Genomic DNA, 16,905 nt, shown 5'->3' with positions numbered 1-16,905 from the left:
ACGGGGTTTCACCATGTTGACCAGGATGGTCTCGATCTCTTGACCTCGTGATCCACCCGCCTTGGCCTCCCAAAGTGCTGGGATTACAGGCTTGAGCCACCGCGCCCGGCCTATTAACTTTTTTTTCTATTGCATGGTTTCTTTGACTAATTTTGGGTTTTTTTTCCTTTTAGGGCAGCACCTTAATTCAAGGTTAATGGTATAAGGTACATTTTAATGTAGATTCAATTTAAGGTATATTTAACCTAGTAAAACCAGCAGAGGAGACCTGGTGCTGTTTATCCTGATAATCACACCATTGATACTCCCAGTTCAGCTGAAGGACTAAAGAGGAAACCTGTTCTTAGACTGTTAGAAGTGAGAACTTTCCCTTCAGGGAGTCCTCCCCATCAGCTGAATGACCTTGCTTTTCCAGGCCTTCCCACTAGGAAACAGCCTACAGACACACTGCAAGCCTAGCACCACACAAGAGTTCATCACAGTGACTGTAGTTTTACTTCCTTCTGGAAAAAGATGAACAACACTTTCTTCTCCTTTCACTGACATTCAGTTAAAAAGGATCCTGGGTGCACTCTATGACCGGAGGTAGTGGTGCTTAATGAAACTGGAACTTTTGTAGTGATTAGAGCATTTGCTCAAACCTGTAAGATTGAACTGTGGTAAGTGTCTTGGCTTGAGTACTAACCAGATGGAAAACATCTACCTGCTACAAACATCTACCTGTACAAACATCTACCTGCTACCGCGCCTGCAACTGTTGCCTGAATCTTTGGGTGCTACTCACAGCTCAGTGCAGCATCCACCAGGTGAATGGGTGCAACCTGCAGAAACCCAAGTGGCTCCAGGAACCTGGAACCGCCCTGCACCCTCGCCTGTCACTCAGGGGTTTTTCCGACTTTGCAACCGCCTTATGGGGTTGATCTGATATTAGATATCTTATATCAGCTGATATCAGATCTGGGGTAGGGCTCTTCCCTTTTGAAATTAAGGACCCCTCAGGAAGATGAAGAGAAACAGGAGATGAAAGTAGTGGCCAGGAAATAAAATGTTCGCCTGAGTGGATTTCAATTCAGTCAGTATGGACTTGCTTCACGGTCTCCCTTCCACGCCCTGTTCTTTGCCTTCTTAGCACTTATCACAGCTCATCATCAGAGTGTGTTTAATCTGTCTCCTCCCACACCAGGAACTCCAGGAACACAGGGATTGTGTCTGCCTTGCTCACCACAGAGTCCCCAGCACCAAAAACAGTGCCTGAATATAGCAGGCAGTCAAGAAAACCTTGTCTGTTCATTCAACAAATGCCTACTGATGCCAATGACTGCCAAGGACTGTGCGCGGCTCCTTGTCCTCAGAGGTTGACAGTCCTTGGTGGAGACAAACAATAAACAAGCAAATGGACAAACAAATGTTTATTACTTGTAGGGGAGACCACTTCCATTCAACAAATAATGACTGAGTTTTTAAGTCCTTACACACATGCATCAGTGACCAAAACAGACAAAAATCCCTCTCCTCAAGGAGCTGCCACCCAGCTCCTTCCCATTTCAGGCTCTGTCTGGGCTCTTCCTGTTCCCTCCAACAAGGACCCTCTCCCTAGATCTTCCCCAAGGCTGGCTCCTTTCTATTTTGGCCTCAGCTGAAATATCACCTTCTCCAGGAGGCCTTCCTTGACTACCCCTTCAAACGCACCTCCCACCAGAATCACCTTCACACCACCCATTTTTTTCTCTATAGCAAATATTTTCTGGTTGACATATTCTGATTTATTTGGTTAACGTGCCCTCCCCAACCCCCGTAAATTCCAAAAGGACTCCAAGAGGCCTTTGTGGGATTTCATCTCCCGCTGAGCTTGGTGCCCCGAGCTAACAATGACCACACAGGGGCGATCCTAACTAACCCGGGCAGAGCAGCCGCGGACCACACAGACGGCCGGCAACTCTGGGGTCAGCCCCGCGCTCCGAGAAGCTCTGGCTGCTGAGCTGGGGCGCCGGCTTCCCCGTCTGGGCAATGGGGACCGGGCGCGCCCTTCCCCAGCGCTCGCGGCGGGAGGACCCCAGCGACTCGCGGGATGGGGAGCGCCAGGAGGGCAGGTGCGGCCCGCGTCTCCCGGGCGACACTCACGTCTCGGAACTGGACCAGGCCCTTCTCGCCCAGAGCGCTGAGGCACTCGTAGGCCGTGCCCGACTGCAGGAAGAGCTGCGCCAGGCACATGGTCTCGCTCCGGAACAGGGACCCCATGGCCTGCCGGCCCGCGCCCGGAGAGGCTCGACGGACAGCGGAGGTTCCGAGCCGCAAGGGCCCGCACACTCAGCCGGCGCGGACCGGGCCTCGAACTCTTCCAGTGGCCTGGACGCGGCCCTGCACCATGGGGCTCCAGGATGCAGCGGCCGCCTCCGGTTCCGCCACCGCGGCTACAGCTCCAGCCGCCGCCACAGCAGCCCGCGAAGCCCCGCCCCCGAGCGACCGCCGGTTCCGGTTCCGCCCCCGCGCCCCGCCCCCCACCGGCCTACCAATGGGCGCCCGAGGTTGCGGCCCCACGCCGTGGCGTAAGGGCCAACCAGCGCGAACCCGGCGGGGCAACCGCGGCAGCTGGCTCTCAGCCGGACCCGACGCAGCGCTGCAGCCCGCGCTAACTCCCGGCTTTGCTGGCCGAGTCTCGCCGAGTTTACACGCCACGAAGCTCACCCGTTCCGAGTGCACGACTCTGTGCTCCTGCTTTTTTTTTTTTTTTTTTGAGACGGAGTCTCGCTCTGTCGCCCAGGCTGGAGTGCAGTGGCGCGATCTCAGCTCACTGCAACCTCCGCCTCCCGGGTTCAAGCGATTCTCCTGCGTCACCCTCCCAAATAGCTGGGACTACAGGTGCACGCCAATGCATCCAGCTAATTTGTTTGTATTTTTAGTGGAGACTGGGTTTCACCATGTTGGCCAGGCTGGTCTGAACTCCTATCCTCAGGTGATCCACCTGCCTTAGCCTCCTCAAGTGCCTGAGATTACCGGCGTGAGCCACCGCGCCCGGACGTGCTGCTGCTTTTTTTGGACAGGGTCTCCCGCTGTGGCCCAGGCTGGCGTGCAGTTGCGCGAGCTCGGCTCACTGCAACCTTGACCTCCTGAGCTCAAGCCATCCTCCCACCTCAGCCTCTGGAGGAGCTGGGATTACAGACACAGGCCACCACCCCCGGCTAATTAAAAAAAAAAAAAAAAAAAAAACAATTTGTAGAGAAGGGGTTTCAGCATGTTGGCCAGGGTGGTCTCAAACTCGTGAGCTCAAGCAATCCTCCCACCTCGGCCTCCCAAAGCCCTGGGATTACAGGCATGAGCCTCCGCCTGGCTAGATCCTTGGCTCCTTCGTGAAGTTGGAGTGTGCAGCCAGCATCCCAATCCAGTTTTCAGACATTTCCCACTGACCTCAAAAGACTCCTCCTGCCCAGTGGCAGTCTCCCCTTCCCACCCAGCCCGGCCACCACAGGACAATTTTGTCTCTATAGATCTGCCAGTTCCAGGCTTGTCCTGTGGATGGAATCACACAGCACCCAGTGTTCCTGCACTGACTAGGAAGCAGGCGCCCTCCACAGCCGCAACCTCACCAATGGCCCAGTTGAGTCTCTGCTCATATGTCCCCTCCCATGAGACTGTCCCTGGCCCCTCTACTTTGGAGTCACATCCTTGTTCTATTTCCTTCATAGCACCTGCCACCGTCTGAAATTATCTCGTCTGTGTTAGCGCCAGTCTTTCATGCTAGGATGGAAGCTCCACCAAAGGAGGGACATTGTTTCTGCCACCGTGGCATCTCCAAGCCCCAGTACATACAGTAGTAGGCACTCAATAAACACTTCGTGAATGCATGAACTGAACACATGTATAAAGTTAGAAAAGTTAAAGCCGTAGAGTAAGCACCCCAGATCCCATTCTACTGCCAAACTCAGTGCTTTCCCTCTTTTGAGTACAAAGGGCGTCCTCACAAAGCCCACAAAATCAGGCTAAATTACCTGTCATTTGGAAGCTTTAAGTGTATTTTCTATAAATATCTGAAATCCAAAGCTAGTTACACTAGGCTGGGTACTCAGCCTCACTCCCGTAATCCCAGCAGTTTGGGAGGCTGAGGAGGGTAGATCACTTGAGGTCAGGAGTTCGAGACCAGTCTGGCCAACATGGCGAAATCCCGTCTCTACTAAAAAAATACAAAAATTAGCCAGGTGTGGTGGTGGCCACCTATAGTCTCAGCTACTCAGGAGGCTGAGGCAAGAGAATCGCTTGAACCTGGGAGGTGAAGGTCGCAGCGAGCCAAGATCGAGCCACTGCACTCCAGGCTGGGTGACAAAGCGAGACTCTGTTTCAAAAGAAACCAACAACAACAAAAGATACAGTAAGAACTGTGAAGGTGAATTAAAATGGCTGAAGTTCAGGCAATAATTGACTCAGACCCCAGCTCCATGAGTCCAGTACTGACCCAGATTCCTGAGTCAGCCCTAGGGGGGTTAGGTGAAGGTCCAACACCACCACAGAAAAGATGCTGAAATTAACAGTGTTTCCAACATGCAGAAACTTATGACCTCTGCAATGACTAGCTCATCCCCCTGTTTGAAAATGGACTTAAGACTGTAGGAAAATTTAAAATCCCCCCTGAGCAGAAACTCTGCAGTAAAGATGAACAGCACATTTTATATGGTGCTGGGTAACAGCAGGCACTAGAAATTCAATCAAAAACTATAAAAGGGAAAATAATCACTTTTCAAAATTAGGCTTAATTAACATACAAAATCCATCTGAAACAACTGAATTACCTGGTACACAAAGAAAACTTACAGGTGATGTGCTATGTGACTACTGTAGGACCGTGGCTAAAAACATCTATTCCAGGGCTAGGCACAGCAGCTCATGCCTATAATCCCAGCGCTTTGGGAGGCTGAGGCAGGCAGATCACTTCAGCCTGGGAGTTCAAGATCAGCCTGGATAACACAAGGAGACCCTCTCTCTATAAAAAAAAAAAAAAAAAAAAAAAAAAAAAAAAAAAACCCTCCTTATATAAAAAAAAAAAAAAAAAAAAAAAAAAAAAAAACTAGCCAGGTACATGCCTGTGTTCCCAGCTACTTGGGAAGGATCAGGAGGTTGAGGCTGCAGTGAGCCATAATTGGGCCACTGCACTCCAGCCTAGGTAACAGAGTTAAGATCATTCCTCGAAAAAAAAAAAAAAAAATCTTATTTTTGACTGTCTCCATGTGAGGGGCCATGGGAGAAATTTGTCAAGACTCAGCTAGGAAAAACTATCTTTCATTGATAACCAGTTGATTTTTAATGAATGGATCTCATAATTCCTATAGCTAATCATACTTGGGTTTTCGTAAACTGGGGTCTTGGCAGGGCATAGTGGCTCATGCTGGTAATCCCAGCATTTTGGGAGGCGAAAGCAGGAGGATCGCTAAAGTAAGGAGTTTGAGACCAGGATGGGAAACATAGCGAGACCCGATCTCTACTGAAAAAAAAAAAAAAAATAGCCAGGCATGGTGGCACACGCCTGTAGTCCCAGCGACTTGGGAGGCTAAGGCAGGAGAATCGTTTAAACTCAGGTGTTTCAGTTTACAGTGAGCTGTGATCGTGCCACCACACTCCAGCCTGGGCAACAGGCTGGAGGGAGAACCTGTCTCTAAAAATAAATAAATAAATAAATAACAAATTAGGGGTGTGCTTGTCCTAAATGCAACCTTTGGCATATATTTCAGGGGCTTACACGTGCCCCTGGTATTGTTTTACTTTTCTCCCTTTATTATTTTTCTCCCCTGGTCCCCACATCTTTCCCCATCAATTATTTTTGTATTATTATTTCCCCATCAATTGTTTTTGTATTATATCCATTTTTAAGGTTTCTGAATCCTTTCTTTGGAATATGGGAAACATCAATCAACACGAATGTATTAAAAATTAAAGACTGATTCTCTCTGGTATAAATAAAACTCCCATAACTTTAAGTAATTTGTGATAAGCTAAAATTGCTAACATTTCTTGAGTTCTTCTCATGCATTTTACTCAGTCCAGGACAGCGATGAGAATGTTCATTCTACATTGTTTGGAACATCTGGATGGCTACATATATGAATTAAAGTCACAGGGCACTTAATAAAAATGTTCTACAAAAATAAGACATTTCATTTTTTTAGAAAAGCACACAAGACTACAGCAAATCACTGAAGTCAAGGTCTAGAGTCTTTATGAAGTCAGATGGGCCAGTCGCAGGGGCTCACGTCTGTGATCCCAGTACTCTGGAAGGCCGAGAGGGGCGGGTCATTTGAGCTCAGGAGTTACAGACCAGCCTGGGAAACATGGCGAGACCCCATCTTTACCAAAAATACAAAAAAAAAAAAAAAAAAAAAGGCCAGGTGGTTGTCTAACTACAGGCTCTGCATATTCTGGTCCAGGGGTTGCTGAGGAACATGGCCAATGTGAGGAATGACAGCAACAGTAAGCCCTTGGCAACACACTGAGAATACGGCTCCCCTGAAAAACAATGAACAAAATTAAGCAGCAGTATTTCTTAACTCTTTGATAACAGCATAGGAATAGGCTAGGTGTGGTGGGCCTCACGCCTGTAATCACAGCACTTTGGGAGGCCAAAGAGGGCAGATCACTGGAGGCCAGTTTGGGACTAGCCTGGCCAACACGGTGAAACCCCATCTCTACTAAAAATACAATAATTAGCCGGGTGTGGTGATGCTGTAATCTCAGGTACTCCAGAGGCTAAGGCACAAGAGTCACCTGAACCCAGGAGGCAGAGGTTGCAGTGAGACGAGGTTGTGCCACTGCACTCCAGCCAAAACAGTAATGGCGATCACTTCTAAGTGGCAATATTATCTATAAATTTTGTTTTAAGTTTCTATATGTTTTACGCTTTCTGTAACATTTAGGTATCATTTAAAAAATGTGTTAAATTGACATAACATAATTGATCATAGAAATCTATTTCACCCTACCTTGATAATACTGAGTCCATGGATATAGAAGTTGCGGCCAACACACCTCATTTCTGTTGCAGTCATATTCTGTATAATTGATCTGGAATCTACAAAACATTTTAGAGGGTTACAAAAACTACAAGTGAAAAGCATCAAAACTTGATTAAAGGAATAAACTTCCAATTTTCAAATATATATTTTTCTGCTTCCTAATGTCAACTAGGTGAGCAACTGGAATACCTTGTCAGGGGGCGGGGTAACTGTGCAGGAATTTTAATAAACTGGACCGATGCACTGATAAGGAGAAGGTCGACCTTGTGCTCACAGGTAAGCCCACACTGGTACTGCCAGTTCACCGAGGAGAACCTAGGAGGGAAAGATCACACGATCGGCATAGCCACCATTCAGCTCTATTCCACTAGGAACAGCAGGTAACGGATGCAATCACAATATAAGCTGAGGTTCTCTTAGGAAGTTTCACATTCTACCTGTGCTGTCTTTTTCTTTGTATTATGTCCATTTCCACAGACAGACCCAAGGAGAGAGAAGAGAAGCTCATAATAACCCTCATGGACCTATTACCCAGCGACAGCTGCCAGTATTCTTGTCAATGCCACTCCTTTCCAGCCAGGGCATTTTACACAGGTGCTATCAAAGGTAACTTTGTTCATCACCTGTTTTTCTCAAACAATGTAATAATAAAAGCAGCAGCTAGCCACCTATTGAGGGCTTTCCATGTTTGAGGCACAGGGAACAGGCACCTTCTACACACCATCTCATGTTATCCTCAAGAGTACCGTGGAGGCGGTAACTGCACTCGCATTTTCCCTAACAGAGCCACCACTCCCCATTCCCAGTTCAGTGAACCAGAAGGGACTGGCCCCAATCCAGAGGTGCACCTATCATCTGAGCCTAGTCAATTAGAGCTGTCCATTGCCCCAGCCATGGGAATTGGTTTAGAAAGGAGCATGTGACCCAAACTGAACCAATAAAAGTCTGCCCGGATCTATTTTGAGAAAGAGGAGGAAGGAGGGTCTCTCCCCACTGGACTTGCCGCAGTGACATAAGCCTGGATTGCTGGTGTTCATCTTTGCCATCTCTTGAGGAGAACCTCCCTGAGAATGAAGCCAACCCAAAGAAAGAGGAGAAAGAAAATAAAAAGATCCCTGACCACACTGGAACCATGAACCATGAACTAGCTGCATGTGGATTACTCTGAACTTGAACCAAAAAACTCCCCTTTTTGCTTAAGTCAGTATGAATTGGGCACCTGTCACTTAAAATTGATGGAGGCTTGATACATAAAGATATTATCACCATATTGAGGGGAGGAAACTACAGCTCAGAAAGGTTAAGTGATTGCCTAGTGCCACACAGCTCCTCAGTGGGACAGCCATGATTGGAACTTATCTGTTGCCAAAGTCTCTAACCACAGGCAATATTCTCTGATCAGCATCTCAGTTACATTCATGGATTTCAAAATATACTTAGCACTGAGTAGCCCTTATTCTTCTTTGTACTCCCTAAAATACCTTGCAGAATCTTTTACACATAGCTTTATAAATACTTGTGAGACCAAGTCACCATAGTTCATACATATTCCATTTCTGCATATAAACATCTTGCTAATAATTGCAAGTTGTAAATAAACAATCAGATTCTAAGTGAGCATTTCCCTATTGTTCAGAACATCCTCAACTTTCCTGACACTCTCCAAACTACAGTGATCCAAGATGTGATCATACCTTGTCTCTACGCCAAGTATCTCCTGCTGAGTAATCCCTTCCACTGCGCCAGCATCTGAGATGAGGATGCGGATGCTCAGCTGAGCAGGGATATCCAGGCAGATGCCGTTCACACTGCCAGCCAGCGGGTCCACACCCGGATCAGGGGCATCTACACCTACGGAAATGTTAAGTTCTCACTTTTCAAAGAATAATTTGATAAGTTTTCTTACGATTTGATGTTTTCCTAACCAAAATGGGAAATAATATTAGGTAAGCATCACATTAATGAGGCTTTAGTCTCTTACAGGCTCTGGTTACTTCTCACTCCATAACTGTGTTATCCCTTGAAGTCTACAAGGCATAGGATGGCACCACCTACCAAAAACTGTGTTTAACATGTTTCCTTGTATGTTAAGCCAATCACTGGAACTTAAAAGCCCCGACCCAAATATTAAAGCCATAAATCATGATTCAGTTTTCAAGCTCCCCACTGAAATCTACCCAGCCTTTTAACAAAACATGTATAATTGCAGTAAAATGCCATAATTTTTCCATGCAGTCACAGTTCTAGCAAAAGCTGTGTAAGACATTTAAAATTCATACTAACAACTTTAGGCCAGGCACAGTGGCTCACACCTGTAATACTAGCACTTTGGGAAGTCGAGGTAGAAGGACTGCTTGAGCCCAGGAGTTTGAAACCAGCCTGGGCAACATAGCAAAACCCCATCTTTTAGAGAAAAAAAAATACCCAGGCAAGGTGCCACATACCTGTAGTCCCAGCTACCCAGGAGGCTAAGGTGAGAGGATTGCTGCAGCCTGGGACGTCAAGGCTGCAGTGACGGCACCATGGCACCACTACACTTCAGCCTGGACACAGAGTGAGAACCTCATCTCAAAAAATAAAAATCAGCCAGTCACAGTGGCTCACACCTGTAATCCCAGCTACTTGGGAGGCTGAGGCAGGAGAATCGCTTCAACCTGGGAGGTGGAGGTTGCAGTGAGGAGAGATCATGCCACTGCACTCCAGCCTGGGCAGCAAAGTGAGACTCCATCTCAAAAATAATAATAATTAAAAATTTTACAAACCCAAAATCCATACTAACAACTTTAGGATGTATTAGATAGATAAGTAATTTCCTAATGTGTTATCATAATATAAATTGGAAGAGAATGAAATTGAATGAGAAATTAATTTTCATTCACCTTGAAAACTAGCACTCATGAGAAAACCCAGCAAGGTCAATAAGAGGAAGTGGGGTAGGTTCTATGGCTCCTCTGAAGGGGGGTCTTTGCTCCTTCAGGAATTCTGAAGGTCAGTAGCACCGTTTTTATGCGTAATTTCTTTATACATGTGTCAACACCACTTCTCCTCTGCTTATTAACCAGGATCAAGGTTGCATTTTGGCTCAGACATTAAATAAAAGCTAATCCCTTCCACCTTGAAGGCAACAAAATGTCATTACCACACTGATTTCGTAACTAACCAACCTGGGTTCTCCATCTAGACATTTCCCCTACCTTTTATTTCCCAAGTGCTGACTTCTCTCCAGCCCTCAGGGTCATCCCATAGCCTATCTATCTGGCCTGGGTGGCAGAGCCCAGCGCTTGACAAGCTCGGCCTCTGGGTTCCATTTGCAAATGAAGATCTGGGTCTGGGCCCATGCCCTGAGCACCAGCTGGATAAGCAAACAGCAGCCTGAGGGCCCTGTGGAGGTAGGGGTCCAACAGGACTCCCTCCTCAAGTCAGAGAGTGGTCTGGGGCATCTCAAGCTCACAGACATATCACATGATCCATGACCACCACGAGGGCAGGGAGGGTCCTCATCACCATGACCCCAATCACAAGGAGCGGGCACAATACATGAGTGTGTGTCTGGATGGGCCCTTGTGTGAATTCCAGCCCACTGAGCCCAGCTGACCTCAGAGGGGATGGAAAGGGCAAGGGCAGGATCCAGAGGGCTGCTCCCCAGGCAGAGGAGGGGGGCACAGCAATGTGTGCAGGGGGAGCAAGGCAGGGGAAAGCAGAGACGCACAGTCACTGGCTCTTTCTGGCCCCAAAAGGCAATTCCATTAATTAGCTCAATAAAATAAGTTTTCCCTTCAACATATTTACACATTCAAGACTCCCTAAGAAACTGGGAAGACGTTACTTAACTTACTATCAGGGAACAGAGAAAAGAGGTTGGAACCCTGGGTGTTCATTCTAACTCTGCCAAAACTCACTGTGACCTTAGGCCTCTCCAACATAGCCCAATGAGCTGGATCTCCATGACTCAAAGGACATTTGGGATTTGAGGTGAAATCGGGGCTGGTGAAGAAGCTGTAAAGTCTGCCTAACCTTTACTCCATGTGCATGTGGTGTACCTTCTTCCCTTTGCATGCGATCTACTTGCCAGCTCAACACTGCAAATACCTTTGGCCAAAGGCACTGGGCTGTCAAGTCTTTTAATCTGGCCCCCATGATCCCTGCTGTTATTAGATCTGTTCTACCTTAATTACTTTTTTTCTTAACAACTTTATTGAGATATAACTGATATGCTATACACTCTACCCAGTTAAAGTGTATAATTCAATGGTTTCTGGTATAGTCACAAAGCTGTGTAACAATCAGCAGATTCTCTTTTAGAACATTTTATTGCTCTGCAAAGAAAGAAATCCTTTATCCATGGCAGTCTCTCCCCATTTCCTCCCAACTCCTCAGCCTCTGGCATCCACTAATCTGCTGTCTCTATACATACTAAAAATCTTCAAACCTCGCCTGGACTTTGTTTCAACGTATTTTATTTTATTTTGTTTTATTTTTAGAGTGAGGATCTTGCTCTGTCATCCAGGTTGGAGTGCGGTGGTGTAATCAGAGCTCATCACTGCAGCCTCAAACTCCTGGGCTCAAGCAATCCTCTTTCCCCAGCATCCCAAGTAGCAGTGACTGCAGGGACATGCCACCACACCTAATTTTTTAAACTTTTTGTAGAGACAAGGTCTCACTATGTTGCCCAGGCTGGTCTTAAACTCCTGGCCTCAAGCAATCCTCTTGCATTGGCCTCCCAAAGTGCTGAGATTATAGGCATGAGCCACTGTTCCCAGCCTGGACTTTATTTTACAAAGATTGTTGTTGGCCAGGCTCAGTGCCTCATGCCTGTAATCTCAACACTTTGAGAGGTTGAGGTGGGCAGATCACTTGAGCCCAGGAGTTGATGACCAGCCTGAGCAACATGGCAAAATCCACCTCTACAAATAATGCAAAAAATTAGCCAGATGTGGTGGCACACACTTGTAGTGCCAGCTACTTGGGAGGCTGAGGCGGGAGGATCTCTTGAGCCTGGGAGGATGAGGCTGCAGTGAGCTGTGATTGCACCACTGCACACACCAGCCTGGGTGACAGAATAAGACCCTGTCTCTAAAAACAAAAAAGGTATCATGAATAAGAAGAAAAAGGCATGCCAAGTTTCCTGCCTGGAGAGCTAACCCTTGAACAAACATCCAGTTAAGCGCAGTTAAGCATCAGGAAGATGACCTACTTACTTGGTTGGGCCCTAATGCTGCAACTACAGTTGGCAATCATAGCAACCAAGTTATAGGCTTTATTGTAACCCACTTTGACTTACGTATTATTTCAAGCCAGCCATCACTAAGATCAGTGTAATCGGAGTTGCCTCTCATTGCAACATGAGTCGCTTGTATTAATGAATCAAGTCTTTCAACAGCACTCACCCTGCAAGAGAATAAGACATTTCTCAGCTCATGGCCAGCAGGTCTTGTCCTAAAGTCCTTTCCAATGAATGTCCAGGTTTCACTTCCAAGTGCCTAAATGAAAAACTGCCAGAGGAGGCCGGGCGCGGTGGCTCAAGCCTGTAATCCCAGCACTTTGGGAGGCCGAGGCGGGTGGATCACGAGGTCAAGAGATCGAGACCATCCTGGTCAACATGGTGAAACCCCGTCTCTACTAAAACTACAAAAAATTAGCTGGGCATGGTGGCGCGTGCCTGTAATCCCAGCTACTCAGGAGGCTGAGGCAGGAGAATTGCCTGAACCCAGGAGGCGGAGGTTGCGGTGAGCCGAGATCGCGCCATTGCACTCCAGCCTGGGTAACAAGAGCGAAACTCCGTCTCAAAAAAAAAAAAAAAAAAAAAAAAAAAAAAAAAAAAAGAAAAACTGCCAGAGGGGCCTGGCGCAGTGGCTCACGCCTGTAATCCCAGCACTTTGAGAGGCTGAGGCAGGCAATCACCTGAGGGTGGAAGTTCAAAGCCAGCCTGACCAACAGGGAGAAAGCCTACCTACTAAAAATATAAAATTAGCCAGGCGGGGTGGCACATGCCTGTAATCCCAGCTACTCAGGAGGCTGAGGCAGGAGAATAGCTAGAACCTGGGAGGCGAAGGTTGTGGTGAGCCAAGATTGCGCCATTGCAGTCCAGCCTGGGCAACAAGAGTGAAACTATGCCTTAAAAAAAAAACTGCCAGAGGAACTGGCATTAAAAACTGGCAGGGTGTCACCCATGGAATGGGTATGTTTGATGGCCTTCCCAGGATGGACCTACACAGCTGGAGGAGGACATAGAGAAGCAATCTTTTACTTTAGACTTAAAATGTTAGTAATTTAGCCAGGAGCAGTGGCTCACAGCTGTAATCCCAACCCTTTGGGAGGCTAAGGTGAGAGGATTCCTTGAGCTCAAGAGTTCAAGACCAACCTGGGCAATATAACGAAACCCTGCCTCTACTATAAATACAAAAATTAGCCAGGCGTGATGGCACATGCCTATAGTCCCAACTACTTGGGAGGCTAAGGTGGGAAGAGTGCATGAGCCTTGCAGGGTTGAGGCTGCAGTGAGCCGAGATCACACTACTGCACTGCAGCATGGGTAACATGGCAAGACCCTGTCTCAAAAAAAAAAAAAAAAATGTTAGTAACAAGTTGGGATTGCATGGCTCAAAGATTCTGCTGACAGTCACCAAACTTAGGAGGGAGGTAGAGCATACATCAAGTTACCAGGATAAATTGGTGGGCCAGAGTGATCCAATAGTAAAAGTAATCTAAATATCTAGCTGGGATTTTGAGTCTTAAAATTAAGTGAAGACTAAGCGTTGGAACCTAGCATCCCTCCTCCTTCCTGGCACTGTCAGTGGAGGGCACAAATCTCAGGAACTGCGGGAGAGGGTCTCTGCCCATGGACTCAGACCTCACAACCCATAATCAGGAGCTGCCGCCAACAATTTATACCAGTTTTCCTTAACTTCTCAATGTCCCCTGCATTTTCTTCCTGCTTCCCAAAGAACTACACATCTTGGGATATGCAAAGATAAAATGTGTGTAAGAATGCACACAGGCCAGGCACAATGGCTCACACTTGTAACCCCAACACTTTGGGAGGCACAGGCAAGTGGATTGTTTGAGCCCAGGAGTTTGAGACCAGCCTGAGCAACATGGTGAAACCCCATCTCTACAAAAAATATGAAAAATCAGCCAGGCATTGAGGTACACCTGTACTTCAAGATATTTGGGAGTCTGAAGTGGGAGGATCACCTGAGCTGAGCAGAGTTGGGCTATAGTGAGCCGTGATCACACCACTGCACTCCAGTCTGGATGAGAGTGAGATCTTGTCTCAAAAAAAAAAAAAAGGCAAGCTGAAAAGAATGCATGCAAGCAAAACCACAATGAGATACCACTTCTTATCTATTAGGATGGCTACTGTCCAAAAAATACAAAAACAGAATATAGGCCAGGTACAGTGGCTCACGCCTATAATCCCAGCACTTTAGGAGGCCAAAGCAGGTGGACCTACTGAGCCTGGGGAGGTTGAGGCTGCAGTACGCCATGATTGTACCGCTGCACCCAAGCCTGGGCAACACAGTGAGACCCTGTCTCAAAAACAAAAACGTTAATCACCCCAATTATACCTTGTCCTGGCCTTTTTCATAGCTCTAGGAGTATAAGGTTCCAATGAGGCTGGGTGTGGTGGCTCACACCTGTAATCCTAGCACTTTGGGAGGCCTTGGTGGGCAGGTAACTTAAGGTCAGGAATTCAAGACCAACATGGTGAAACCCCGTCTCTACTAAAAATACAAAAAAAGCCAGGTGTGGTGGTGCACGCCTGTAATGCCAGCTACTCAGGGTGCCTGAGGCAGGAGAATCACTTGAACCAGGGAGGCAGAGGCTGCAGTGAGCTGAGATTGCGCCACTGCACTCCAGCCTAGGTGACAAAGCGAGAATTCATTTTAACAACAAAAAAAAAGAGGTTCCAGTGAGCCGAACAAACTTTGGCAGAGAAATTTGCTTAAATTTGGATGAACTGGCTTTAGTCCCAAGAAAGAGGTCTATTTTCCCTCATATTGATGTTTGAATCAACTCTAAATTGTATTACATGTCTGTATTTATTTATTATCACTTTTACAAGTTTTAATTGACTCTAATTTTTCATAATTAATGTTGTCTTTGATATTCATGTAGTGAATCAATTTTTTTTTAGATGGACTCTCACTCTGTTGCCCAGGCTGGAATGCAGTGGCACAATCTCAGCTCACTGCAACCTCTGCCGCCCAGGTTCAAGTGATTCTCCTGCCTCAGTGTCCCGAGTAGCTGGGATTACAGGCGCCTGCCACTGTGCCCAGCTAACTTTTGTATTTTAGTAGAGACAGGGTTTTGCCATCTTGGTCAGGCTGGTCTTAAACTCCTGCCCTCGTGATCACCCGCCTCAGCTTCCCAAAGTGCTGGGATTACACGTGTTGAACCACTGTGCCTGGTCATGAATTAATTTTAAGAAAATCATTCACATTGCAGATAAATTCATCAATGAAATACTCACCTGAGCTGTGTACAATTTTCATTAATCCCAACTTCTAACAGGCATCCAGAGAGTGCATTTTCTCCAAATAAAATGGGTTTGAAATTTGCTGATGTACACAAACCCCTTCCAGCTATAAAAGAAAAAGATTATCCTCTTGCTACTTTTTGCTAAATAAAAGTAAAGATTAACTTCAAAGGTTTTCTTGAAAAACAGGGAGAAAATAGTAAGTAAAATAAAGTTTCCAGTTTTCAAAAGCTGAGATCACTGTTAATCTAATCCTTTCAAAGCTGAACAAAGATGCCTTTTTGTATCAGAATTCCCAGACCCTGAGCGGTGGTTTCTGGTGGTTTCTTCAGAAAATGATATTGCCTCTGGCAGATGTTGGTAATGATCACTGACCACCGATTTCCCATAGTTCAGAATGAAGTTATTCTCCTGTCTCCAATTAGCACCATCCTGGTCTATAGGCAAGAACAGCATGGGACTCTCAAGCCAATCTCCTATTTAAATCTCTTTTACTAGCAACCAGCACTTCTGGTGCAAACAAGCTTAGCATTTCTCCTTAAAAAGCTGTAGAAGCATGAAAAACCACCACCACTGTTATTCAGCAGCATGTACCTCTCCTGCTAAATAAGCCAACCAGGCTTTAAAATAATTGAGCACTTGATTAGATTACTACATACTACAATATACAAAATAAAAAATACTTCTGGGCCGGGCGTGGTGGCTCACACCTGTAATTCCAGCACTTTGGGAGGCCGAGGCGGGTGGATCATGAGGTCAAGAGATCGAGACCATCCTGATCAACATGGTGAAACCCCGTCTCAACTAAAAATACAAAAAATTAGCTGGGCATGGTGGCGTGTGCCTGTAATCTCAGCGACTCAGGAGGCTGGGGCAGGAGAATTGCCTGAACCCAGGAGGCGGAGGTTGCAGTGAGCCAAGACAGCACCATTGCACTCCAGCCTGGGTAACAAGAGCGAAACTCCATCTCAAAAAAAAAAAAAAAATACTTCTAACACCAGTTTGCCAGAAGGCTAATCAAAATGATCAAACCGGATTACCTGACTGCCAAAGATGTAAAGTTGTGACATTATTCGTCCTGTTGATATTTAGAGCTCGGACAGGCTTTCCAAGTTGGTAACCTAGACAAACATGATAAAGGAGAATAAGCATGTTTCTGCCTATACTCTAGCATAGCAAGCCGTAACTCAGCAAACAATACAAAAGAGAAATACATGATGAACCTCCTGGGTTCAAGCGATTGTCCCACCTCAGCCTCCCGAGTAGCTGGGACTACAGGCACCCACCATCATGTTAATTTTTGCATTTTTGTAGAGACGGGGGTTTCACCATGTTGGCCAGGCTGGTCTCGAACTCCTCACCTCATCATCCACCCACCTCGGCCTCCCAAAATGCTGGAATTACAGGCATGAGCCACCATGCCCAGCTCCT

At 46.6% G+C, this 16,905-nt stretch overlaps 2 protein-coding genes across 3 annotated transcripts in view; both read right to left on the bottom strand.

Annotated features, from left to right (window-relative positions):
* ATP6V0A2 (ATPase H+ transporting V0 subunit a2) overlaps positions 1-2,486 on the bottom strand; it is a 53,383-nt gene extending 50,897 nt beyond the window's left edge. Inside the window, exon 1 of one of the 2 annotated variants that reach the window (XM_017544403.2) lies at positions 2,122-2,486. In XM_017544403.2, coding sequence (XP_017399892.1) covers positions 2,122-2,238 — 117 coding nt within the window. In that variant the 5' untranslated portion in view covers positions 2,239-2,486. Of the gene's footprint in view, positions 1-1,897; positions 1,917-2,121 lie in introns of those variants that run through there. The other variant, XM_037744256.1, reaches the window with a different exon arrangement.
* Positions 1-16,905, bottom strand: part of TCTN2 (tectonic family member 2) — a 50,765-nt gene that overhangs the window by 6,227 nt on the left and 27,633 nt on the right. Inside the window, exons 12-18 of the mRNA XM_017544411.2 lie at positions 16,515-16,595; positions 15,469-15,580; positions 12,277-12,383; positions 8,690-8,846; positions 7,185-7,310; positions 6,963-7,051; positions 6,356-6,489 (exon numbers count right to left, since the gene is read on the bottom strand). Coding sequence (XP_017399900.2) covers positions 6,380-6,489; positions 6,963-7,051; positions 7,185-7,310; positions 8,690-8,846; positions 12,277-12,383; positions 15,469-15,580; positions 16,515-16,595 — 782 coding nt within the window. The 3' untranslated portion in view covers positions 6,356-6,379. The remainder of the gene's footprint in view (positions 1-6,355; positions 6,490-6,962; positions 7,052-7,184; positions 7,311-8,689; positions 8,847-12,276; positions 12,384-15,468; positions 15,581-16,514; positions 16,596-16,905) is intronic.

Source organism: Cebus imitator, unplaced genomic scaffold (assembly GCF_001604975.1).
Source record: "Cebus imitator isolate Cc_AM_T3 unplaced genomic scaffold, Cebus_imitator-1.0 Scaffold169, whole genome shotgun sequence".
In the NCBI taxonomy this organism is placed as follows: Eukaryota; Metazoa; Chordata; class Mammalia; order Primates; family Cebidae; genus Cebus; species Cebus imitator.
The sequence above is the reverse complement of the archived record's forward strand: the minus strand, read 5'-3'. Positions and strand labels throughout refer to the sequence as shown.